Source organism: Hirundo rustica, chromosome 27 (assembly GCF_015227805.2).
Source record: "Hirundo rustica isolate bHirRus1 chromosome 27, bHirRus1.pri.v3, whole genome shotgun sequence".
NCBI lineage: Eukaryota > Metazoa > Chordata > Aves > Passeriformes > Hirundinidae > Hirundo > Hirundo rustica.
The window spans coordinates 2,189,364-2,216,226 of record NC_053476.1 but is presented as its reverse complement, the minus strand read 5'-3'; the positions used below and the strand labels follow the sequence as shown (position 1 = coordinate 2,216,226).

At 51.7% G+C, this 26,863-nt stretch overlaps 1 protein-coding gene across 1 annotated transcript in view; it reads right to left on the bottom strand.

Annotated features, from left to right (window-relative positions):
- The window catches only part of LOC120763919 (M1-specific T cell receptor alpha chain-like), a 144,122-nt gene that overhangs the window by 11,949 nt on the left and 105,310 nt on the right, over positions 1-26,863 (bottom strand). Inside the window, exon 4 of the mRNA XM_040087550.1 lies at positions 17,686-17,725. Coding sequence (XP_039943484.1) covers positions 17,686-17,725 — 40 coding nt within the window. The remainder of the gene's footprint in view (positions 1-17,685; positions 17,726-26,863) is intronic.

The window sequence follows — 26,863 nt, the reverse complement described above, 5'->3', positions numbered from 1 at the left end:
GAAGAATTTTTTTCTGAAATCCAAACTGAACTTCTCCTTGTGCAGCTTAAGGCTGTGTCCTCTCATTGTCAGTGCCTGCCTGGGAGAAGAGCCTGACCCTCACCTGGCTCCAATCACCTGTCAGGGAGTTGTGGAGAGTGATGAGGTCTCACCTGAGCCTCCTCTTCTCCAGGATAAACAACCCCAGCTCCCTCAGCCTCTCCTCACAGGACTGGTGTTCCAGACCCCTCACCAGCCTTGTTTCCCATTCTCTGGACACGCTCCAGCCCCTCCACGTCCTTCCTAAGTTTAGGGGCACAGAACTGGACACAGCACTCGAGGTGCTGCCCAGCCAGTGCCGAGCACAGGGGAAGAATCACTGACCTGCTCCTGCTGGCCACACCATTCCTGATCCAGGTCAGGAGCGATTGGCCCCTTGGCCACCTGGGCACACTGCTGGCTCATGTCCAGCTGCTGTCACCAGTGCCCCAGGTCCCTTTCTGCTGGGCACTGTCCAGCCATTCTGTCCCCAAACCTCACCTTGCTGGACTTGGTCCATCTATCCATCCTGCCCAGGTCCCTCTGCAGAGCCTCCCTGCCCTCCAGCAGATCCACACATGCTCATCAGCGTTACTGGATATCACCTCAGCATAAATAAGCACTTTCTTCAGCCACGTTCCTCTGTCCGGTTAATTCATCATCTGTGTATTCTCTCGGCAGCATCTGTCCATCACTGCGTGCACACAGCCTCCTGACTGCTGCTGGGGACTGTCACCAGCCTGTGTCACCTGTCTGCTCTCTTGTCTTGCTGTGTCCACCCTCCTTTGCAGGCTGCACTTCACGTTGCAGCGATTCCACGTTGGAATCATAGCAGCATGGAATTGTTCAGGTTGCAAAAGCCCTCTAAGGCCATTAAATCCAACCCATACCCCCGCAGTGCCATTCTCACCCCTGTGTAATTTAGCAGAGAGGGTCCAAACACATCTTCCCAAACCCCACAACTAACAGGAAAGATCCACAGCTTGTGTCATTCCCATTTCTGTTCCCTGGGTTGTAGCTCCAGTTCTACAGTTCCCAGCAGTAACCCAGACACCTCTGCTATTGTTTCTTGCCAACAGCTTGGGCTGCATTTTGCTCCTTCTCTGCAAACACTAACCCTGTTTTTGAGTGGACTGAAGTTTTCCACTGGGTTCAGTGTCCCAAATAAAAGAAATCTTCTTTCGTCTTAGACATCCCTGCTCTTGAATTTCAATTGTCACTTTTCCAATACTTCTTTTCCCCACCACAGACACATTTCCAGTACACACTGGTTAAGCACTAAGTCCCCCACTTATAGCCCTGGAATACAAAAAACAGCCCAAATTTCTCCAGAAAGCCCCTCCACTGCTCTGGGTGCAGCTGGAGCTCAGCATTGTCTGTGCTGAGCCCCCCTTGGCTCAGAGGGGACACAACTCACCTGGGACAATGAGAAGTCTGGTTCCACTCCCCCAGGTCAGCTTTCCCCAGGCTCCAGAAGTCACACAGTGCGAGAGCTCAGTACAAAATGGGCCTCTCCATCCAGCCCCCTCAGGGGCTGCTGCAGGGCTGGGATCCATCCTGGAGCTGCCCCTGCACGAGGCTCTGAGCACCCACACACATCCCCAGAGACCTCCTGGGGCCTCTCTCTGCCCAAAGCCCATCTCCCTGTGCAAATCCCTGTGGATAACTGCCTCTGCCTGTGCTCACTAGAGGTGGCACAGATGGGAAGAAGCTCCCCCTCAGCTCTCAGGGAACACTTGAGGATCCCTGGCCCAAAGACTGCTTGCTCTGCAATGGCAAAAGGGAAGGGAAGGAGCCCCTGGAACCAGCCTGGATCAGGGTCCCTGACACAGGGCTCCTTCCCAGCAGCCCGGATTTGCAGCCCAGGAGGCATCTTTGCCATGCCAGAGGTGTTCCAGCCCTGAAAGCCGTGCTGTCCATTCCAGCTGGGCCATTGCTTTCATTGGCCAGCCCCAGCACAGCCCCAGCCCAGAATTGCTGCCTAGGAGAGATTGCAACCCTCAGGCACTGAGCCGTTCCTTGGCCACAGGGGCACTGGAGCCCCTGAGCCCAGGGGCACTTGGAGCTGTTGGCCAAGAGCAGAGCAATTGGCACAATCCCAGAGCTGGGAGCTCCCTGTCCTGCAGCACCTCCAGGACTTTGGACAAAGGACACCCAGGAAAGCTGCTCACTCACTGGGCTGGATGGAGAGTCTGGTCCCTGAGCCAAAGGTCAGCTTGTTGTAGCCAGAGCCAAAATCTCACAGCATTTCCTGCCTTAACAAAAAGCCCAGCAAAGCCCTGCAGAGCAGCACCTCTCCCCCAGGCTTTGGCCAGCCACAGCCTCGCTCCGAGGGGCAGCAGAGGGGAGGCAGTGCCTTCCCCTGGGGGCTGGGGACCTCCCTGGGCTCAGTGGCACAGCGCAGCCCGGCCGCGGGCAGCGGGCACCTTGGGCAGCGGGCGCCTTGGGCAGCGGGCGCGTGGCCACTCGGTGCATCCCAGCCAAACACAGAGCCATAAAGGCTGGGTTTGGACAATCCCTGAGAGCAAAGCCCACCCCTGGCTCTGGGCACACAGAGAGGAGCAAAGCCCCAGGCAGGCTGCCGCTGGCAGCCGCCCAAAGGATGAGCTCAAGCACAGCACCAAGCGCAGCAGCGGCGCTGGACTTACGTGGCCTGACAGTGAGTCTGGTTCCAGAGCCGAAGGCAGGCGCGTCCACATCTGATCCTCGGTTCACACAGCATTTCCTCTCCTAACAAAAACCTTCCCCAGCCCCTGGCAGCACTGCTCACCCACAGCCCAGCAGGCAGTGCTGGGTGCCAGGGGGATTCAGCCACAGCCTGCGGGGCCAAGAGCACTCCTGGGCTTGTGGATGCAAATCCTGGACAACTTGTCCAAATATCAAATGCCACCTAAATTATTTTAATTTTAAACCCAATGAATAAACTCTTTGAAGTCTGCAATGCGGACTCTAGCAACCAATTACAAAGAAAAAACCACAAACAAACACCTAAACCCATAAAGAAGAAAGAAAAAGAAGGTGCAAAAGAATGACTGAGACAACACCTAAAATCCTCCATCTTGACTCACATGTATTACTATATACTAAGCCCCTAAATGCTCAGTTTCTAGAATTGCCACAGTTTGGGAGCACTGCTCTTTCTGCCCAAAGCCAAAGCCTGCCTTGGGGAAGAGCAGGTGATGTGGAACCCCAGAACTGAAGAACCATCAGCCCAGGAAGGGGATCCTGAATTTCTCACTGGGCACGAGGCCGTTTTGCCCCACATGGAAGGAGTTAACAAGAAAGTGGGTGAATTTATCAGCTGAAACTGGAAGTTGTGTCCCTCTGCCAATGTGAGATTGTGCCACAGCTCACAGGGCAGTTTTCAGCTCAGCAAGAGCACAAACTCACCCTCAAGCTGAGAGAGAAAATCAACCCCTGCTGGCGTGGCCGTGGCACAAAATGTCCTGAGCAGAAGTGGTCAGGACCCCACACTGGACATCTGAAAGGAAGGGCAGAGATCACTGACAGGGGGATTGAGCACATTCTGGAGCGGACTTGTCTTCAGTTCTTATCACTACAATGACTTTTTGCATCTTTCTTTATAGCTACAATATTTAGCAGAAACTGGTTTGAGCCTTACTTGGTTTTACCCTTAGCTGCACTCTGCTTTCAAAGGTGAATTTGTTTCCATAGTTGTTCACACAGTGTTTGCCTTCAAAACAAAAACCCTTTTTTGCCCTCTCCTATCTAATTAGGTCCTACTTGACATTCTTTTGAACTTGGTCTACCCATGTAAACTCCTTGGAGATTTTAACTGCATTTCCTGTAAAGATTTTTCCTAGTTTATGGTCTTGTTCAGTTTGGACAGAGATGGCCACTGACTGAAAGTCTTCTCCTTCATCCATGCAAAGAAACCCCGCAGCAAAATTCTTCCATCAGCATTAAAAGCAGAGATCTCCTCCTGAACCTTCCTGCACAGCTTCAAAACACATTTCTTGATTCCCCAAACCAAAAATACCCTGCCTGTTCCAACCTCTTTCCATTACAGCTCAACTTTTTTGGTTTTCTTTTTTTTTCCCATCCAGGAGAGCAAACCTGGATGGAAACCTCTCTGTAGCCAGAAGCAGGAGCAGCAGAGCAAAGGCTAAGCCAGTTTTCCCAGCAGAGGAGGAACTGCAGCCTCTGGGAATTAATGAGAACATTGCCTGGGCCCTGGACAATGGAAATAAAAGCACAGTGAGAGGTCTGCAGGTCTGGGAGGTTTCTGGGAACTTGCAGCAGTGAAGAAAATGACTCAAAAATGTCACAGCTCTCAGTGACACGAATGGCACAGGAAAATCCAGCCTCTCAAGTAGATGTTTAGTTTCATGAGGATTTTTTTTTTTTCCTCTGATGCAAGGTCAAGCTCTGACCTCCAGCTGCTCTCAGAAGGAAAAAAAACAATGGAATTTTAATGGCTGTTCCAATGCTTTCCTGGAAAGAGGAATGAGGCTTTCCCATCCATAACTCCCTTCATGTTTTCCACCTACCTGGTTTTACTCTCAGTTGTGTCCCACTCCCAAAGGTCACTTTCCAGCCAGCTCCTGAATTCACACAGTGACACGCTCACTTACAAAAACCTCACACAACTTTGGGTCCACACAAATATGTGTGTTTTCCAAAAGAGATCAAGGGGGAAAGCAGATGCCACCCTTGTCACAACCATTGGAGTCTAAATTAGGATATTTTGCCCACTGTATACCTCTGATCTTTCCAGACACAAACAATTCTGAATGCAGGAGAAAGCCAAACCCTATTAGCATAATGTAGTTGAAGTTCTTGGACAATTTTTGTAATGTTTAGGAGAGAGGAGAATCTCAGTCTTGCCCTTATAATGTGAAACAACTATTTGTTTTCAGATGTACCTGATTTCAGAATTAGTTTTGTGCCTCTCGCAAAGGTGAGTTTCCAGGAGGACTCAATTATCCCACAGTAATCAACCTTTATACAAAGATGGTAAAGGAGAAAAGCCTCATTCTTTAACAGCCAGGACTCGCTGTTTGAGTTTCACAAGGGGATGAAATCTCCACCACTTTTTTTAAACAACTGTCAGAGCTGCTTCTCAAACTTCTCACAGTCTAAAGAAAGAGTCAGGCAGATCAGCCAGCTTGTCAAGCTCAGAAGTGAAGCCTGGGCACTGGAGCCCCTGAGCCCAAGGGGAGTTGGAGCTGTTGGCCAAGAGCAGAGCACTTGGCACAATCCCAGAGCTGCCCCTGCCACAGGCACACACCAGCACTGAGCACAAGCTCATCAATCTCTCTTTTTCTCTCCCCTAAACCTCCCTCTGCTCCTTTGCACTGATGCACCATCAGCGTGTCCTTACCACACCCACAGCACCTTCCCTAAGGAGCAAATCCTCCTTCTGGAAATGCTTCCAGGCATCAGAGTCTCTGCAACAAAGGATCCTGATGCTGGCACGGAGCAGAGGGCAGGGGGCCCCGTGGGAACCCCAAATCCAAGGGACTCTGGGCAATGCAGGGCTGCAAACATTGTGCTTCCCAAACATGAGCCCCTCCAAACAAGCAAGAGCAAGAGAGAAACGCAGCAATTCCCCTTTCCAGGACCAGGGCTGGCTCACCTGGCAGGACTGAAAGCACCGTGCCCTTGCCAAAAATGACTCTGGCTGCCACATTTACACCCTGACACATTGCATTGCAAAAACGCCTCTGCCAGCCCTGCCCTTGATCTCAGGCACACAGCACCTGCAGGTCCAGGTCCCAGCAAAGCTTCCTGGCACAACGGGCTCCATTCCAGTGCCATTCCCTGCAGCAAGGCGACATCCACTGCCCAGCCCCTGTCTGAAGAGCAGCAGCTGCTCCCTTTGCCTTCCCTGAGCTGGAGCAGCCACGGGAGACAAGTGGCAGCCCTGGCAAGGCTTTCCCAGAGCCAGGGGCTCTGCTCCTGTGCAGGGACCTCCTGGGCACTGCCCAGCTCTGGCTGGGGCTTTCAGAGGTGGCTCTGGGAGCCGTGCTGGCCCCTGGAGCCGGGCACACTTTGTGCAGCCCAAAGCCAGATGCCCTTGCTGGGCAAGAAGGGCCAAAGCAGCAGATTGTGTCCCTGCCCTGGGGATGCCCACTCCTGCCAGCTGCAGGGAAGGGCTCGGGGAGGTGGAAAGGGAGGGCAGGGCTCAGCAATTGCCCCAACTGGGCAGCTCCTGGCCTCGCTGGGCCTCACAGGCAAGCGTGGCCCTGGCCCCAGGAGCAGTTTGTACTGCCCTGAGCTCACCCAGCCCTGCCCAGGCCGAGAAAAACCATCGGCTCTGCCGCCACCTGCTCCTCCGGGAGCCTGCAGCACAGCAGCTCCTGCCCACCAAGAGCGGGCACAGGGAGCCAAGAGTCCCTGCAGCCTTGGAAGGGAGCGTCTGGGGAATGCCATCCGCGGCAGGGATGGCAGCTGGCACGGCGGTGCCACCAGGAGCAGCGGGAATTCCTCCTTTCCTCCGCCGAGCCCAGGAGCAGCTCCCCGGGCTGTGCCAGGCAGAGCCGGCAGCTCCCAGCCCCATTCCCGGAGCTCTGGGTGCCACGGGAGGAATTGTCTGTGCCCGGGCAAGAGGGCTCAGGAGCTCTGTGTGCTGGGCTGAAAGGAGAGAGCAGGGGCTGGCAGGGCTGAGCCAAGGAGGAAATTCATGGCCCTGCTGTAGCCAGAGAAAAGACAGCAAAATTCCCCAGGGATTGAATCCATCTCCTCCAACGTGTCCTTCCCAGCCCTGTCTGTCCCGTCCCTCCGGGCACACACACTCCAGCTCCATCCCGAGCCAAGGAGAGTTTCCAGCACAGCCCAGGAGGATTTATCAGAGCAGTGAATGCAGCTTTCCTGTCCTCGCTCCTCTGGGCTGGGTTTTCCCGTCCCAGGACGTTCCCCCAGCACCTCCTGCTCCCAGAGGCACCGTTCTGGGCCGATGCTGGGCTCACACAGCAACTCCTCCCCTCCCAGCTCCTGCACCTCCATCACTCCTGGTCACTGATTCAGTAGCAGCAGCCTGGGCCTCTGCATTCCCTGAGGAGCAAAGTCCTGCAGCCAGCAATGTTTCCAGGCAGGGATCATCTGTGAGCAGAGCTGGCTCCCTGGGCTGGGCATTTCCTGCAGCTTCACTCTGTCAGAGCCTCCCCTGGGGCTTTCACTGCAGGACATTCACCTCTGCAAACGGCCCTTGAGCCAGGAACCTGCTGGAGCTCCTCATCAGAGAAACCAGGAGCCCGTGGACTTTGCAGTCAGCGCTGGCACAGCAGAGCCTGCCAGGACATCCCCAGATGGGATCCCTGCCCCAGAGCCTGCCTGTGCTGGAGTGGCCACAAGAGAGGGGAGCACCAGGAGCACGGTGTGTGGGCAGAGGACCTGATGGAGCCCTGCTCCCAGAGGAACCGGGTTTCCATCTGCTCTCGGCGCTGTCTCCAGCTGCCACCACACCCCAGGTGCACAGACAGGCCAGGAAGGATTAGAGGAATTGAAATCATTTCACCCAGCTGCTTCCTGGTGCTCCCAAGCCATGGTGCTCAAAGCCCTTCTGCTGTTCAAGCCTACACCCACCACAAACCAGGTAAATCCATAGAAACCTGTTTCTTACTTGGTTTCACAAGCAGCTCTGTCCCTTTTGCAAAGATCACTTTGTAGCCATCATTCACACAGTGGGAAAGGAGCCAACAAAAACTGCCCTCAGTTGCACAGCCACAAACGGAGGTTGTCTGAGCTAGGCACTGAAAACTGAGCCAAAAATTGCTCCATGGAAAGATGGGGCCATGGGTATTTCAGTGCCTAATCCAGCTTTAGCTTCTGCAGGAGTTGCTCTGCAGCCTGGGATTTTCAGGGGAAGAAAAGAGAAGCCAGGCAGTCGTTCAAACCTGTCTAGAGCAGTCATTGCACCACAGCATTCCTCTCATGGAATAGTTACCTAAAATCATGGATGGATTTAAAAAAAAAAAAAAAAAAAAAAAAAAAACCAAAAAAAAAAAAAAAAAAAAAAACCAAAAAAAAAAACAAAAACAAAAAAAACCAAACAAAAAACCCACCACAAACAAATAAACAAACGAACAAACCAAACCCCAAACCAACAAACAAATAACTCCAAAAACAAACCCCAAAGGAAAGAAAGGTAATTTCCCAAGATTTTAAAGCAAGGAAAGTGGATCCTGTTCCCTCTAGGTTTGTCCAATCACTTGTATTAATTCAAAAAGCATCCAGGAAAATTTCCAACACACAGTGAAACTACGTTGAGATTTCACCCCAGTTTCCCAAGCCACTGACTGTCTATGGGATCCCACTGAAAGCACAGATCCCTTTCCTCAGGGGATGGGTGGCTTTCTCTGCACTGTGGAATTTTGGACACCCTTAATCTCAGATTGTCCCTGGCAGCCCTGCAGATGCCTTTGGACAAAGCCCTTGCCCAGCTGTCAGATCCAAGAGGCTCCAAGGCACCGCTGCTCCCCAGACCAAGGGAAAATCCATCCCTGAACCCAGCTTTCAAGCACAGTTCCCTGGGCAAGGGGGAATTTTGGGGAATCTCCCCCATCTCAGAAACCCTGCCGAAGCTTCACATCAGCAGCAATGAATGAAGCAGCATCCCCGTTCTCCTTCCAGGCTGTCATTAACCCAAGAGCAGTGTGCACACGGAGCTCAGGGGACACTGAGGGATTTTGGATGCAGGAGGCACAGGCGAGCTGCTCACTCACCGGGCAGGATGGACAGTCGGGTCCCCGAGCCAAAGGTGAGCTTGTTGAAGCCAGAAGTAAAATCACACAGCATTTCCTGCCCTAACAAAAAGCCCCGGGAGGCTGCAGAGAGCAGCAGCTGTCCCCCGGGCTGTGCCCAGCCCTGCCACACGGGCATTTGGCTCTCCCAGCAGAGCTGGGAGGGAGCCCCGAAAGGCAAGGGAAAGCAGGAATTCCTGAGCTGTGCCAACATCGCGCCGCACACACCAGGCTCCCCCAGAGCTGCCCCCAGGAGCTGGAGCCCCTGCAGGAGCAGCCAGGGCTGCTCAGGGCACCGGCACTTCTCAGCACCTCGGAGATTTCTGGGGCTCGCAGCTTTCCCCCCTTGCCAAAGACAACTTTCTGCCTGGAACCCTCCTGGCACAGCAGCTCACGGCTTTTTCCATGGCCAGAGAGAGGACACAGGGCTCTCTGTGCTGACAGAAAGGCTCCCCGACATTACCAGCCCACATTAGTGCCCGGCGCATTCCTGCATCGCCCTCCGGAGCTAAACCCGGGATTTGAGAGACACAAGATCCCAGCCCGGGGTTTGTCCCGGCTCCAAGGGAGGAGCTGATGCCACGGGAATCACGGAACAAGAGGCACCCCAGCAGGGCTCTCCTGTGCCCTGGGCACGGCAGCCTTTGGGGGGGCTGCCGAGGACGGTGCCAGCCGGGCACAGGGGACACTTCTGCAATGGTCCCACAGAGCCCGAGGGGACATTCCCTGTGTGCGGGCACAGCCCTGGCAGAGCACGCTGAGGGCAGCCCAGAGCCTGTGCTGGCACAGAAGGCGTCCCAGGGGTGCAAAGGTGCCAGGGGAGCAGGGGCATGAAAGCATTCCCAGGGCAGGGCAGGGATTTGGGGGCTGACAGGCGAGCTGCTCACTCACCGGGCTGGACGGACAGTCGGGTCCCCGAGCCAAAAGTCACCTTGTAGGTGCTTTCACACAGCATTTCCTGCCCGAACAAAAAGCCCCGGGAGCCCCCTGAGAGCAGCAGCTCTCCCCCGGGCTGTGCCCAGCCCTGCCACAGCTGGGCAAACACAAATCCTCTGTGTCTCTGTCCCACAGCCTTGACTTCTCTTTCCCATCTCAGGGTGCAGAGCAGCAGGAATGCAGCCAGAGGAGCCAGCCTGGAGGGCAGCAGCAGCAGCAGCAGCGGCAGCAGCAGCAGCAGCAGCAGCAGCAGCCGTCCCTGGCAGCAGATGCAGCTTTGTCCCTGGCCCCAGCTGGAGTTTGGCTGTGCTGGGGACACCCGGTGTGAGACACTCCTGCAGGAGCCCGGGGCTCAGGCTGCCTCTCAGCCATTCTGGGCTCCTGCTGGGAGCACGGGGATGAGCCCTGGCCCAGGAGATGCCTTTGGCCTTGGGAACTGCAACAGCCAGAGCAGGCAAAGAGAAAACCCCAGGAATTCCTTCCTCAGGCACTTTGTAAAATCCCTGTCCTTTCCTGGCAGCACGGACACTGCCCAGCACAGTGCCCAAAGAGCTGGCTCCTGCTCTGCTCTGCTCTGAGAGCCCCTCTGGCCAGGGCTTTTCCAATTCAGCACCCAGGTTTCCTTTCCCTGGGGGCTCAGCTCCCCTTTCCTCTCCTGCCTGCTTGTCCTGGGCTGCTGCTGCTGGAGCTCAGCCCCCAGACAGAACTGCTGGGGTGAAATTGCACCCAGATTTCTCCCCAAAGCGCCTGCACTGCTCTGGGTGCAGCTGGAGCTCAGCATTGTCTGTGCTGAGCCCCCCTTGGCTCAGAGGGGACACAACTCACCTGGGACAATGAGAAGTCTGGTTCCACTCCCCCAGGTCAGCTTTCCCCAGCCTCCAGAAGTCACACAGTGCGAGAGCTCAGTACAAAATGGGCCTCTCCATCCAGCCCCCTCAGGGGCTGCTGCAGGGCTGGGATCCATCCCGGCCTGGAGCTGCCCCTGCACAAGGCTCTGAGCACCCACACACATCCCCAGAGATCTCCTGGGGCCTCTCTCTGCCCAAAGCCCATCTCCCTGTGCAAATCCCTGCGGATAACTGCCTCTGCCTGTGCTCACTAGAGGTGGCACAGATGGGAAGAAGCTCCCCCTCAGCTCTCAGGGAACACTTGAGGATCCCTGGCCCAAAGACTGCTTGCTCTGCAATGGCCAAAGGGAAGGGAAGGAGCCCCTGGAACCAGCCTGGATCAGGGTCCCTGACACAGGGCTCCTTCCCAGCAGCCCGGATTTGCAGCCCAGGAGGCATCTTTGCCATGCCAGAGGTGTTCCAGCCCTGAAAGCCGTGCTGTCCATTCCAGCTGGGCCATTGCTTTCATTGGCCAGCCCCAGCAGACCCCAGCCCAGAATTGCTGCCTGGGAGAGATTGCAACCCTCAGGCACTGAGCCATTCCTTGGCCACAGGGGCACTGGAGCCCCTGAGCCCAGGGGCACTTGGAGCTGTTGGCCAAGAGCAGAGCAATTGGCACAATCCCAGAGCTGGGAGCTCCCTGTCCTGCAGCACCTCCAGGACTTTGGACAAAGGACACCCAGGAAAGCTGCTCACTCACTGGGCTGGATGGAGAGTCTGGTCCCTGAGCCAAAGGTCAGCTTGCCGTAGCCAGAGTTAAATTCACACAGCATTTCCTGCCTTAACAAAAAGCCCAGCAAAGCCCTGCAGAGCAGCACCTCTCCCCCAGGCTTTGGCCAGCCACGGCCTCGCTCCGAGGGGCAGCAGAGGGGAGGCAGTGCCTTCCCCTGGGGGCTGGGGACCTCCCTGGGCTCAGTGGCACAGCACAGCCCGGCCGCGGGCAGCGGGCACCTTGGGCAGCGGGCGCCTTGGGCAGCGGGCGCGTGGCCACTCGGTTCATCCCAGCCAAACACAGAGCCATAAAGGCTGGGTTTGGACGCTCCCTGAGAGCAAAGCCCACCCCTGGCTCTGGGCACACAGAGAGGAGCAAAGCCCCAGGCAGGCTGCTGCTGGCAGCCGCCCAAAGGATGAGCTCAAGCACAGCACCAAGCGCAGCAGCGGCGTTGGACTTACGTGGCCTGACAGTGAGTCTGGTTCCAGAGCCGAAGGCAGGCGCGTCCACACCTGATCCTCGGTTCACACAGCATTTCCTCTCCTAACAAAAACCTTCCCCAGCCCCTGGCAGCACTGCTCACCCACAGCCCAGCAGGCAGTGCTGGATGCCAGGGGGATTCAGCCACAGCCTGCGGGGCCAAGAGCACTCCTGGGCTTGTGGATGCAAATCCTGGACAACTTGTCCAATTATCAAATGCCACCTAAATTATTTTAATTTTAAACCCAATGAATAAACTCTTTGAAGTCTGCAATGCGGACTCTAGCAACCAATTACAAAGAAAAAACCACAAACAAACACCTAAACCCATAAAGAAGAACGAAAAAGAAGGTGCAAAAGAATGACTGAGACAACACCTAAAATCCTCCATCTTGACTCACATGTATTACTATATACTAAGCCCCTAAATTCTCAGTTTCTAGAATTGCCACAGTTTGGGAGCACTGCTCTTTCTGCCCAAAGCCAAAGCCTGCCTTGGGGAAGAGCAGGTGATGTGGAACCCCAGAACTGAAGAACCACCAGCCCAGGAAGGGGATCCTGAAATTCTCGCTGGGCACGAGGCAGTTTTGCCCCACATGGAAGGAGTTAACAAGAAAGTGGGTGAATTTATCAGCTGAAACTGGAAGTTGTGTCCCTCTGCCAATGTGAGATTGTGCCACAGCTCACAGGGCAGTTTTCAGCTCAGCAAGAGCACAAACTCACCCTCAAGCTGAGAGAGAAAATCAACCCCTGCTGGCGTGGCCGTGGCACAAAATGTCCTGAGCAGAAGTGGTCAGGACCCCACACTGGACATCTGAAAGGAAGGGCAGAGATCACTGACAGGGGGATTGAGCACATTCTGGAGTAGACTTGTCTTCAGTTCTTATCACTACAATGAGTTTTTGCATCTCTCTTTATAGCTACAATATTTAGCAGAAACTGGTTTGAGCCTTACTTGGTTTTACCCTTAGCTGCACTCTGCTTTCAAAGGTGAATTTGTTTCCATAGTTGTTCACACAGTGTTTGCCTTCAAAACAAAAACCCTTTTTTGCCCTCTCCTATCTAATTAGGTCCTACTTGACATTCTTTTGAACTTGGTCTACCCATGTAAACTCCTTGGCGATTTTAACTGCATTTCTTGTAAAGATTTTTCCTAGTTTATGGTCTTGTTCAGTTTGGACAGAGATGGCCACTGACTTCTCCTTCATCCATGCAAAGAAACCCCACAGCAAAATTCTTCCATCAGCATTAAAAGCAGAGATCTCCTCCTGAACCTTCCTGCACAGCTTCAAAACACATTTCTTGATTCCCCAAACCAAAAATACCCTGCCTGTTCCAACCTCTTTCCATTACAGCCCAACTTTTTTTGGTTTTTTTTTCCCATCCAGGAGAGCAAACCTGGATGGAAACCTCTCTGCAGCCAGAAGCAGGAGCAGCAGAGCAAAGGCTAAGCCAGTTTTCCCAGCAGAGGAGGAGCTGCAGCCTCTCGGAATTAATGAGAACATTGCCTGGGCCCTGGACAATGGAAATAAAAGCACAGTGAGAGGTCTGCAGGTCTGGGAGGTTTCTGGGAACTTGCAGCAGTGAAGAAAACGAGTCAAAAATGTCACAGCTCTCAGTGACACAAATGGCACAGGAAAATCCAGCCTCTCAAGTAGATGTTTAGTTTCATAACGATTTTTTTTTTTTCCTCTGATGCAAGGTCAAGCTCTGACCTCCAGTTGCTCTCAGAAGGAAAAAAACAATGGAATTTTAATGGCTGTTCCAATGCTTTCCTGGAAAGAGGAATGAGGCTTTCCCATCCATAACTCCCTTCATGTTTTCCACCTACCTGGTTTCACTCTCAGTTGTGTCCCACTCCCAAAGGTCACTTTCCAGCCAGCTCCTGAATTCACACAGTGACACGCTCACTTACAAAAACCTCACACAACTTTGGGTCCACACAAATATGTGTGTTTTCCAAAAGAGATCAAGGGGGAAAACAGATGCCACCCTTGTCACAACCATTGGAGTCTAAATTAGGATATTTTGCCCACTGTATACCTCTGATCTTTCCAGACACAAACAATTCTGAATGCAGGAGAAAGCCAAACCCTATTAGCATAATGTAGTTGAAGTTCTTGGACAATTTTTGTAATGTTTAGAAGAAAGGAGAATCTCAGTCTTGCCCTTATAATGTGAAACAACTATTTGTTTTCAGATGTACCTGATTTCAGAATTAGTTTTGTGCCTCTCCCAAAGGTGAGTTTCCAGGAGGACTCAATTATCCCACAGTAATCAACCTTTATACAAAAATGCTAAAGGAGAAAAGCCTCATTCTTTATCAGCCAGGACTCACTGTTTGAGTTTCACAAGGGAATGAAATCTCCACCACTTTTTTTAAACAACTGTCAGAGCTGCTTCTCAAACTTCTCACAGTCTAAAGAAGGGGTCAGGCAGATCAGCCAGCTTGTCAAGCTCAGAAGTGAAGCCTGGGCACTGCAGCCCCTGAGCCCAAGGGGAGTTGGAGCTGTTGGCCAAGAGCAGAGCATTTGGCACAATCCCAGAGCTGCCCCTGCCACAGGCACACACCAGCACTGAGCACAAGCTCATCAATCTCTCGTTTTCTCTCCCCTAAACCTCCCTCTGCTCCTTTGCACTGATGCACCATCAGCGTGTCCTTACCACACCCACAGCACCTTCCCTAAGGAGCAAATCCTCCTCCTGGAAATGCTTCCAGGCACCAGAGTCTCTGCAACAAAGGATCCTGATGCTGGCACGGAGCAGAGGGCAGGGGGCCCCGTGGGAACCCCAAATCCAAGGGACTCTGGGCAATGCAGGGCTGCAAACATTGTGCTTCCCAAACCTGAGCCCCTCCAAACAAGCAAGAGCAAGAGAGAAACGCAGCAATTCCCCTTTCCAGGACCAGGGCTGGCTCACCTGGCAGGACTGAAAGCACCGTGCCCTTGCCAAAAGTGACTCTGGCTGCCACATTTACACCCTGACACACTGCATTGCAAAAACGCCTCTGCCAGCCCTGCCCTTGATCTCAGGCACACAGCACCTGCAGGTCCAGGTCCCAGCAAAGCTTCCTGGCACAACGGGCTCCATTCCAGTGCCATTCCCTGCAGCAAGGCGACATCCACTGCCCAGCCCCTGTCTGAAGAGCAGCAGCTGCTCCCTTTGCCTTCCCTGAGCTGGAGCAGCCACGGGAGACAAGTGCCAGCCCTGGCAAGGCTTTCCCAGAGCCAGGGGCTCTGCTCCTGTGCAGGGACCTCCTGGGCACTGCCCAGCTCTGGCTGGGGCTTTCAGAGGTGGCTCTGGGAGCCGTGCTGGCCCCTGGAGCCGGGCACACTTTGTGCAGCCCAAAGCCAGATGCCCTTGCTGGGCAAGAAGGGCCAAAGCAGCAGATTGTGTCCCTGCCCCGGTGATGCCCGCTCCTGCCAGCTGCAGGGAAGGGCTCGGGGAGGTGGAAAGGGAGGGCAGGGCTCAGCAATTGCCCCAGCTGGGCAGCTCCTGGCCTCGCTGGGCCTCAAAGGCAAGCGTGACCCTGGCCCCAGGAGCAGTTTGTACTGCCCTGAGCCCACCCAGCCCTGCCCAGGCCGAGAAAAACCATCGGCTCTGCCGCCACCTGCTCCTCCGGGAGCCTGCAGCACAGCAGCTCCTGCCCACCAAGAGCGGGCACAGGGAGCCAAGAGTCCCTGCAGCCTTGGAAGGGAGCGTCTGGGGAATGCCATCCACGGCAGGGATGGCAGCTGGCACGGCGGTGCCACCAGGAGCAGCGGGAATTCCTCCTTTCCTCCGCCGAGCCCAGGAGCAGCTCCCCGGGCTGTGCCAGGCAGAGCCGGCAGCTCCCAGCCCCATTCCCGGAGCTCTGGGTGCCACGGGAGGAATTGTCTGTGCCCGGGCAAGAGGGCTCAGGAGCTCTGTGTGCTGGGCTGAAAGGAGAGAGCAGGGGCTGGCAGGGCTGAGCCAAGGAGGAAATTCATGGCCTTGCTGAGGCCAGAGAAAAGACAGCAAAATTCCCCAGGGATTGAATCCATCTCCTCCAACGTGTCCTTCCCAGCCCTGTCTGTCCTGTCCCTCCGGGCACACACACTCCAGCTCCATCCCGAGCCAAGGAGAGTTTCCAGCACAGCCCCAGGAGGATTTATCAGAGCAGTGAATGCAGCTTTCCTGTCCTCGCTCCTCTGGGCTGGGTTTTCCCGTCCCAGGACGTTCCCCCAGCACCTCCTGCTCCCAGAGGCACCGTTCTGGGCCGATGCTGGGCTCACACAGCAACTCCTCCCCTCCCAGCTCCTGCACCTCCATCACTCCTGGTCACTGATTCAGTAGCAGCAGCCTGGGCCTCTGCATTCCCTGAGGAGCAAAGTCCTGCAGCCAGCAATGTTTCCAGACAGGGATCATCTGTGAGCAGAGCTGGCTCCCTGGGCTGGGCATTTCCTGCAGCTTCACTGTGTCAGAGCCTCCCCTGGGGCTTTCACTGCAGGACATTCACCTCTGCAAATGGCCCTTGAGCCAGGAACCTGCTGGAGCTCCTCAGCAGAGAAACCAGGAGCCCGTGGACTTTGCAGTCAGCGCTGGCACAGCAGAGCCTGCCAGGACATCCCCAGATGGGATCCCTGCCCCAGAGCCTGCCTGTGCTGGAGTGGCCACAAGAGAGGGGAGCACCAGGAGCACGGTGTGTGGGCAGAGGACCTGATGGAGCCCTGCTCCCAGAGGAACCGGGTTTCCATCCTCTCGGCACTGTCTCCAGCTGCCACCACACCCCAGGTGCACAGACAAGCCAGGAAGGATTAGAGGAATTGAAATCATTTCACCCAGCTGCTTCCTGGTGCTCCCAAGCCATGGTGCTCAAAGCCCTTCTGCTGTTCAAGCCTACACCCACCACAAACCAGGTAAATCCATAGAAACCTGTTTCTTACTTGGTTTCACAAGCAGCTCTGTCCCTTTTGCAAAGATCACTTTGTAGCCATCACTCACACAGTGAGAAAGGAGCCAACAAAAACTGCCCTCAGTTGCACAGCCACAAACGGAGGTTGTCTGAGCTAGGCACTGAAAACTGAGCCAAAAATTGCTCCATGGAAAAAAGGGGCCATGGGTATTTCAGTGCCTAATCCAGCTTTAGCTTCTGCAGGAGTTGCTCTGCAGCCTGGGATTTTCAGGGGAAGAAAAGAGAAGCCAGGCAGTCGTTCAAGCCTGTCTAGAGCAGTCATTACACCACAGCATTCCTCTCATGGAATAGTTACCTAAAATCATTGAGGGATTTAAAAAAACAACAAAAAAACCCCAAAAAACAAACAAAAACCCCACCACAAATAAACAAACAAACAAACCAACCAAACCCCAAACCAACAAACAAACAACTCCAAAAACAAACCCCAAAGGAAAGAAAGGTAATTTCCCAAGATTTTAAAGCAAGGAAAGTGGATCCTGTTCCCTCTAGGTTTGTCCACTTGTATTAATTCAAAAAGCATCCAGGAAAATTTCCAACACACAGTGAAACTACTTTAAGATTTCACCCCAGTTTCCCAAGCCACTGGCTGTCTATGGGATCCCACTGAAAGCACAGATCCCTTTCCTCAGGGAATGGGTGGCTTTCTCTGCACTGTGGAATTTTGGACACCCTTAATCTCAGATTGTCCCTGGCAGCCCTGCAGATGCCTTTGGACAAAGCCCTTGCCCAGCTGTCAGATCCAAGAGGCTCCAAGGCACTGCTGCTCCCCAGAGCAAGGGAAAATCCATCCCTGAACCCAGTTGTCAAGCACAGTTCCCTGGGCAAGGGGGAATTTTGGGGAATTTCCCCATCTCAGAAACCCTGCTGAAGCTTCACATCAGCAGCAATGAATGAAGCAGCATCCCCGTTCTCCTTCCAGGCTGTCATTAACCCAAGAGCAGTGTGCACACGGAGCTCAGGGGACACTGAGGGATTTTGGATGCAGGAGGCACAGGCGAGCTGCTCACTCACCGGGCAGGATGGACAGTCGGGTCCCCGAGCCAAAGGTGAGCTTGTTGTAGCCAGAAGTAATATCACACAGCATTTCCTGCCCTAACAAAAAGCCCCGGGAGGCTGCAGAGAGCAGCAGCTGTCCCCCGGGCTGTGCCCAGCCCTGCCACACGGGCATTTGGCTCTCCCAGCAGAGCTGGGAGGGAGCCCCGAAAGGCAAGGGAAAGCAGGAATTCCTGAGCTGTGCCAACATCGTGCCGCACACACCAGGCTCCCCCAGAGCTGCCCCCAGGAGCTGGAGCCCCTGCAGGAGCAGCCAGGGCTGCTCAGGGCACCGGCACTTCTCAGCACCTCGGAGATTTCTGGGGCTCGCAGCTTTCCCCCCTTGCCAAAGACAACTTTCTGCCTGGAGCCCTCCTGGCACAGCAGCTCACGGCTTTTTCCATGGCCAGAGAGAGGACACAGGGCTCTCTGTGCTGACAGAAAGGCTCCCCGACATTGCCAGCCCACATTAGTGCCCGGCGCATTCCTGCATCGCCCTCCGAGGCTTAAACCGGGATTTGAGAGACACAAGATCCCAGCCCGGGGTTTGTCCCGGCTCCAAGGGAGGAGCTGATGCCACGGGAATCACGGAACAAGAGGCACCCCAGCAGGGCTCTCCTGTGCCCTGGGCACGGCAGCCTTTGGGGGGCTGCCGAGGACGGTGCCAGCCGGGCACAGGGGACACTTCTGCAATGGTCCCACAGAGCCCGAGGGGAGATTCCCTGTGTGCGGGCACAGCCCTGGCAGAGCACGCTGAGGGCAGCCCAGAGCCTGTGCTGGCACAGAAGGCATCCCAGGGGTGCAAAGGTGCCAGGGGAGCAGGGGCATGAAAGCATTCCCAGGGCAGGGCAGGGATTTGGGGGCTGACAGGCGAGCTGCTCACTCACCGGGCTGGACGGACAGTCGGGTCCCCGAGCCAAAAGTCACCTTGTAGGTGCTTTCACACAGCATTTCCTGCCCGAACAAAAAGCCCCGGGAGCCCCCTGAGAGCAGCAGCTCTCCCCCGGGCTGTGCCCAGCCCTGCCACAGCTGGGCAAACACAAATCCTCTGTGTCTCTGTCCCACAGCCCTGACTTCTCTTTCCCATCTCAGGGTGCAGAGCAGCAGGAATGCAGCCAGAGGAGGCAGCCTGGAGGGCAGCAGCAGCAGCAGCAGCAGCAGCAGCAGCAGCAAACGTCCCTGGCAGCAGATGCAGCTTTGTCCCTGGCCCCAGCTGGAGTTTGGCTGTGCTGGGGACACCCAGTGTGAGACACTCCTGCAGGAGCCCGGGGCTCAGGCTGCCTCTCAGCCATTCTGGGCTCCTGCTGGGAGCACAGGGATGAGCCCTGGCCCAGGAGATGCCTTTGGCCTTGGGAACTGCAACAGCCAGAGCAGGCAAAGAGAAAACCCCAGGAATTCCTTCCTCAGGCACTTTGTAAAATCCCTGTCCTTTCCTGGCAGCACGGACACTGTCCAGCACAGTGCCCAAAGAGCTGGCTCCTGCTCTGCTCTGCTCTGCTCTGAGAGCCCCTCTGGCCAGGGCTTTTCCAGTTCAGCACCCAGGTTTGCTTTCCCTGGGGGCTCAGTTCACCATTTCTCTCCTGCCTGCTTGTCCTGGGCTGCTGCTGCTGGAGCTCAGCCCCCAGACAGAACTGCTGGGGTGAAATTGCACCCAGATTTCTCCCCAAAGCGCCTGCACTGCTCTGGGTGCAGCTGGAGCTCAGCATTGTCTGTGCTGAGCCCCCCTTGGCTCAGAGGGGACACAACTCACCTGGGACAATGAGAAGTCTGGTTCCACTCCCCCAGGTCAGCTTTCCCCAGCCTCCAGAAGTCACACAGTGCGAGAGCTCAGTACAAAATGGGCCTCTCCATCCAGCCCCCTCAGGGGCTGCTGCAGGGCTGGGATCCATCCTGGAGCTGCCCCTGCACGAGGCTCTGAGCACCCACACACATCCCCAGAGACCTCCTGGGGCCTCTCTCTGCCCAAAGCCCATCTCCCTGTGCAAATCCCTGCGGATAACTGCCTCTGCCTGTGCTCACTAGAGGTGGCACAGATGGGAAGAAGCTCCCCCTCAGCTCTCAGGGAACACTTGAGGATCCCTGGCCCAAAGACTGCTTGCTCTGCAATGGCCAAAGGGAAGGGAAGGAGCCCCTGGAACCAGCCTGGATCAGGGTCCCTGACACAGGGCTCCTTCCCAGCAGCCCGGATTTGCAGCCCAGGAGGCATCTTTGCCGTGCCAGAGGTGTTCCAGCCCTGAAAGCCGTGCTGTCCATTCCAGCTGGGTCATTGCTTTCATTGGCCAGCCCCAGCACAGCCCCAGCCCAGAACTGCTGCCTGGGAGAGATTGCAACCCTCAGGCACTGAGCCGTTCCTTGGCCACAGGGGCACTGGAGCCCCTGAGCCCAGGGGCACTTGGAGCTGTTGGCCAAGAGCAGAGCAATTGGCACAATCCCAGAGCTGGGAGCTCCCTGTCCTGCAGCACCTCCAGGACTTTGGACAAAGGACACCCAGGAAAGCCGCTCACTCACTGGGCTGGATGGAGAGTCTGGTCCCTGAGCCAAAGGTCAGCTTGTTGTAGCCAGAGCCAAATTCACACAGCATTTCCTGCCTTAACAAAAAGCCCAGCAAAGCCCTGCAGAGCAGCATCCTCTGATGCAAGGTCAACCTCCAGTTGCTCTCAGAAGGAAAAAAACAATGGAATTTTAATGGCTGTTCCAATGCTTTCCTGGAAAGAGGAATGAGGGTTTCCCATCCATAACTCCCTTCATGTTTTCCACCTACCTGGTTTCACTCTCAGTTGTGTCCCACTCCCAAAGGTCACTTTCCAGCCAGCTCCTGAATTCACACAGTGACACGCTCACTTACAAAAACCTCACACAACTTTGGGTCCACACAAATATCTGTGTTTTCCAAAAGAGATCAAGGGGGGAAAGCAGATGCCACCCTTGTCACAACCATTGGAGTCTAAATTAGGATATTTTGCCCACTGTATACCTCTGATCTTTCCAGACACAAACAATTCTGAATGCAGGAGAAAGCCAAACCCTATTAGCATAATGTAGTTGAAGTTCTTGGACAATTTTTGTAACATTTAGAAGAAAGGAGAATCTCAGCCTTGCCCTTATAATGTGAAACAACTATTTGTTTTCAGATGTACCTGATTTCAGAATTAGTTTTGTGCCTCTCCCAAAGGTGAGTTTCCAGGAGGACTCAATTATCCCACAGAAATCAACCTTTATACAAAAATGGTAAAGGAGAAAAGCCTCATTCTTTATCAGCCAGGACTCGCTGTTTGAGTTTCACAAGGGGATGAAATCTCCACCACTTTTTAAACAACTGTCAGAGCTGCTTCTCAAACTTCTCACTGTCTAAAGAAAGAGTCAGGCAGATCAGCCAGCTTGTCAAGCTCAGAAGGTAAGCAATTGACCAGACCCATTAGAGAAAGAGGCAAAGAAAAATTAATTGGAAATTTCCAGTGAAAACCAATCTAAGGTCCTAATTATTCGTGTTTGTTTAGTTGATATGGAATCCAGTAAGAGATACAAACCCACGTCCCAGAAAGCAGCTCTCTCTAATCTTCTGAGTAAACAAAGGCTGTTAATGTATGCCCATCTCGGACACATTCCCCAGGAGCGTTCCTCTAACTGAGGTGCTCCACAACACAAATACATTCACAGATTTTCAGCACATGAGCAGTTCCAGAGCTGTTAGAAGCTGATTGTTCAGAATGTGCTCTCCTCCCCCATGCCCTCTTTCCTTCAAGTTTTAAAGAAGCTTTTCCCTTGTGTATTCTAAGGAAGATCTAATAAATACCCTCAAAGATTCAGTCTGTTCTTGGTGAGGAGATACTTACTGGGCTTTACCAGCAGCCTGGTTCCCCTTCCAAAGGTCAGTCTGTTTGCATTTCCTGAGTACACACAGTCAAACACTCCCTTACAAAAACCCCCAAGCTCTTCTGCACATTTCAGCTTCCAGGGCAGGAGACTTCATTTGTCATCAACATAAAACTCTGTCTGCAAAATTCCTGTTAGAGATGCCCACTAAATGAAGGCTGGGATGTCTCTACTCTGTGTCCTTGCAGGTTTTGTGTCAATACTTTCTACAGGTCAGGAATGATGAAGTGCCCTGATTGTGGGAGGCTTTGGCACAGCCAGGAACCCACTGAGGCCCTCCCTACAGAAATCACAGATTTGAAATCTATTTTCAAACTGTGCTTTGGAAAGACAGCCATTCCCAGGACCACTGCACTCCCCCTTCCTGAGCAGTTTTGCAGGGGAAGATGTGACTGGGGACAATATCTGGCTCAGTATTTCACATAAGCAGAACTTCAGCAGGCTTTTCTATACCTGTTAATTCATATTAAATCACTTTTTTAATTGGACAGAGACTTGCCAGTTCTCTGAAGAGCCATCTTCTCCTTCCTTGCTCGTGTAATTCCACACTTGGGGAGACCTTGTGGTGCTCTTCAAAAGGGATAAATGTGAAAAGCACAAGGAAAATCCATTTTTTACACTCTTTCTACCAAGGAATACCATGAAGGTCAAGCAACTTCAGAACTCAGACAGCTCTCTAGTTTGGTGAAAGATTTGTCATCTGTCTGGCATTCCATGCTGATTTACATTATTTCCATTTTGCTGGTAATTCAGTCCTTGCCTCCTTTGTGTGACTAGAAACTTCTATAATTCCTGGAAGGAGTCCTCTCACAACAGCTACTCTCCACGAATTCTCAGACCCTACAAAAAGCCCCCGGACTTCTTGCTGCTCTGTTTCCACTAAATGTTCCAGCCACACTCTCCTTTCTCATTTCATTATCCCAGAAATGGTAGATACAGAAGGAGACTCCCCTCCCAGGGTAATTACATATTGCTGATTCCAAACATCTGAGTCTCCAATACTTCTCAAAACACTCTTGTTCAGGTCATGCACTTACTTGGTTTAACACTGAGCCTCGTTCCTTTGCCAAACTGCAGCTTTGCATAGCTGCTGCCTGAATTCACACATCATTCAATTCCTTTGCAAAAACCCCTCCTGTTCTGCAAATGCACCCCAAACAGGAAAACTCCTGCTCTGTGATGGTTTCTGGACAGGGTGAGCTCAGATAATCCCCTCCCAGACTTACTGAACCTGGCAAAGGAAATCTAGGCATGTATTTGGCATCTCAATAAAATATTTCCATTTTATAAGCTACCTGGACAGGAAAACGCTTCCATCCTAACTGCAAGCCTCCATTCCTTGTTCTCACTAAAAATTCAGCTAACATCTGCTTACTGAAATATAAAGAAGAGAAAGAGAACTTGCCCTTGCAGTCAGGCAATTAATCATACTCCTAATGAGTTTCTGTGATGGATATGCCCATTTCAGCTCTTCCTTGCACATCCTGTGTGGTTCCACACGTATTTAAGTGGATGACTTGCTAATGGGAGGTTTTCAGAAATGCAATAATGAATAATGCAGCCCCACGTATTTCTCCCTCCTGCACGCAATCAGGGCACACTTCACTCCCTGCATCCTGAATAAGATCCCGATCCAACCAAGTCTGTAGCTGAATTACCAACACATTGTGGTGCTCAATTTCCTCCTGTCATTTTCTACGTACCGCTTTTCGTTACCACCATTCTCCTTCCCTCCTGTATTTCCTGACATTTGGAAAAGAGAAATGCTTATCACAGAATTCAGCAAAACCACAGTTTCTCACCTGTGAATCCAAGGCAAAATCTGACAGAAAACACCCTTCTGACCACAAGTCGGGAACGGGGACTTACTAAGATTTTTTAGCCTCATCTCTGCATAACACAGGCAGGAAAACCAAGTGTAAGACTGCTGCAGTATTTGAGATCACCGCAGCTGATGAAGAATTACCCTCTGTGGATCTGCATGATGGAACAGTAATTTGAGCTGGGTACATTTGCAAAATATCTAGCAGAGTAGGAAGGTGTCCAGGTAAAAAAGCTGCTTCCTTAACCAGATTACACTTTTACTTGTTGTCACAACTATCTGTGTCTCCTGTTCAAATATCTGCTTTCTTCCTCCTGCAGTTGCACTGCCTGAGAGCTCTCTAAAAAAGTCATCTCTGAAGTTTGAACTCAGCTAAAAGCATGCTGGCGAGTCACAGGACTTGCCTATAAAGAAAAAGTTGTGCCTTTCACAGCTGAAAATGGGAAAAAAACCCCCAACAACCCCAGAACCAAACAGTCAGATGTACATAAAAATTTTACAGTAAGTGCTGTCTGGATTGGTTTTCTTCCTTTCTTCCTCAGGTATTTTATTCAAATTTTGACTGCAAAATTGGAGATTTTCATATGAACAAAGCTTTGTTCTGATTTTTTTTTTCTTTCCTACAAAATTAAAAGAAAGTTCATTTTACTTTACTGATTTCTGTATCTCAGGTATATCTGCCTCCAAAATGCCCATTTGATCCCGGATATTCAGTAGATAACAAAGTCATTCAGCCTGGTAGAACGAGATGACTTTTAATTAGCCCGAATATCTAAGCCTCAGCTATTCGAGCTAATTTCAGATTGGAAGTCTAATGACTTCCAATTACATACTGATTGCTGAATTCACCCAAACAATGCATCAGTTTTGAACTGGCACTGCCAAAACCCGTGAATGGGTAGGAAATGTGTCACAGCCCCTGAAAAAGTCTGTGCAATTTGTCAGATATTGGCTTGGGCGTGAAAATCTGGCCCTGGAGACTTGAAAACAAACTCCTTTATAGAGAGCCTCATTGAAATTGCGAGGGCAGAACAGAATTTAACAGACAATTGCAGTTATCCTGTCTGTTCATACTGCTGCAAGGCTCTGGGAGGAATCTGAATTCATCATTCCAGCTGAATCTGGGAGAAGATCTCTAGGAGCAGAGCACAAGAACATTTCTGCACCCAGCTCTGCTGAGCACTCAGGAGCAGCACAGGACGGGCTCTCAGTGGATCTGGGATGTGACCAAACAGCTTTTTTGAGTAAAAACAAATGCTGAAACCCTGCTTTTCCTGGAAGACGTACTTGGAAGCACGAACAGAAGAGTTCCTCCACCGATAGTGATCTTCCTGTCACCACCAGACACACAGTGACAGGGGTCTTTATAGAAACCGCTGCAGAAGAACTGAACAGATTCCCAGTGGATGCTGAGTGACTGAGTTAACAACTCTCCCAAACCTTTGGAAGCCAGCAAAATGTCTCGCTGTGCTGGTGATGGTGTCCACAGCAGTTTACTTCTGTGGCTTAAGATTTGGCTAAATCTTATCATAAATGGAATTATTTAATGCTTTTCTGCCCACATCAGTATATATTTTGGGTCTGTAAAAGCAAAAAAGGCTATTTCACTTTTTTTTTTTCCCCCCCATTTAAGGTATTTCATGGGTACAAAAAGACAGTATTTAGCATTGCAACATTTCTCTGCAACCATTATTGTGTCAATATATTGATTATAAAAGAACAAATAAGATTTGTCTGAATCATTCCATGCCACTGCCCTGGTAACAAAATACATTTGAGAAGGGTTGATGAAAATGTTTTCAGTCTTATGGACGCTCACCAGACCAGAGATAAGATTTCCTAAAACTTCAAATTAAATATGTAGAAAAAAAAAAAATCACAGAAATGTAATTATTGAATTATCTGTCTTCACTTACTTGGTTTTACAATAATTCTTGTTCCTTGTCCAAAAGTTAATTTCCCAACATTTCCTGTGTTCACACAGCCAGAAAGTGCTTTGCAAAAACCATCCAGACAAATATATTTCCTTTTTTAACTCCCCCTTTCCTAGCAGAGAAGCCAACTAAACAAAATTGTGAGCAGTAAATTATAATACCCATAGTTTATTATGGAATAAGACTCGTGGCTTAACTACAGACATCACCATCAACCTGTTACACCTAATTGTACGTATCCCTTCCTTTTCTTTCTCCTTTAAACTGGAAACTGCTTTTTTTTTTTTCACCAAGGAGTAATTATCACTCCATCTTAACTGTATGTCTACTTTCAGCCGTAAAAACAATCACAAGACAATCCTCCACGAAGGAAAAAAACACAACAGCTTTTTTTTCCCCCAATTTCTATTTGTGAAAGTGAATTACCAGTTGCAGGGAGAACTCGGAATAACGATGTGTGTAGTAATAAAAGCCTTAATGAATTCAGTTTCTACTGGTATCTCATTTGCTGGCAAACATATCTGGCTTAAAATGAAAAGAAGTTGCTCCCTGTGAACATTGCCAAAGCACACTGCAGCAAATTGCTTCTCCTTCTGTTAAAGGCTTGTTCCATATCCAATCTCACGGGCAGGAAGAGTCTCATCCAAAACACGGAGCCACTAGAGCTGAAATGAAAGCTGCTTTGCATTTATTTCACCCTCAGGCGAATGAAAGTTGGGAATTTCTTAAAAACACCAAGTTCTTTACCTGCTCCTACTGATAGTCTACCTCGGGGTGAAAATCCATGGATAATGGTATTTTCTGAACACTAAAACTGCTGATTGCCAAAAAAAAGAAAAATTATTGGAGGATAAAGACACTAGAGAAAATTTCCATCAAGAGATTTCAGCGATCAGGGTCAGGTAAGGGCATGTATAAATTCTTCACAGCTTTTGCTATCCCAGTGATGTTAAAGCCTACATTAGATATAAATTAAATATCAAATGTCTTGGAATATTGAAATGTAAATATTCATATAGCATTTCCCACTTCAATTCTGGAAATTTAGAATAAGAAATGTCCAAGATTATCAGTTAATCTCCATGGGGAACTAGTACTGGACATCTTTGCCCAGATTTACCTGCCTGCAAACCTCAGAACCACAGACACTTCCATCCTGAAGCCTCTCATGATTCTTTCTGGCTTTACTTTTATGCCTATTCCTAATTTACATTTAAGCCCTTGATTTTCACCTCCAAAGTTACCCCTTGGCAAACTTTTACAAAATCCTGGCCATGGAAACTTCTGATCCATGACAGATTTTCTTCCTAGTAATTAAAAAAGGAGTTATTAACAAATGCCATTTTTTTTTCTTTTCTTTTTTTTTTTTTTTTTTTTTTTTTCCCCAATTTCTAAAAGTAAAACTTGTAAAAACCCTGATTTGGAAAGAAACTGCCATTCTAAAGTATGTGTTCAGGGAAATGAGGTATCTTGAGAGACAAGAAACATGTCTCACACATGTGAGCTGTCTAAATTTACTGCAGTCCTA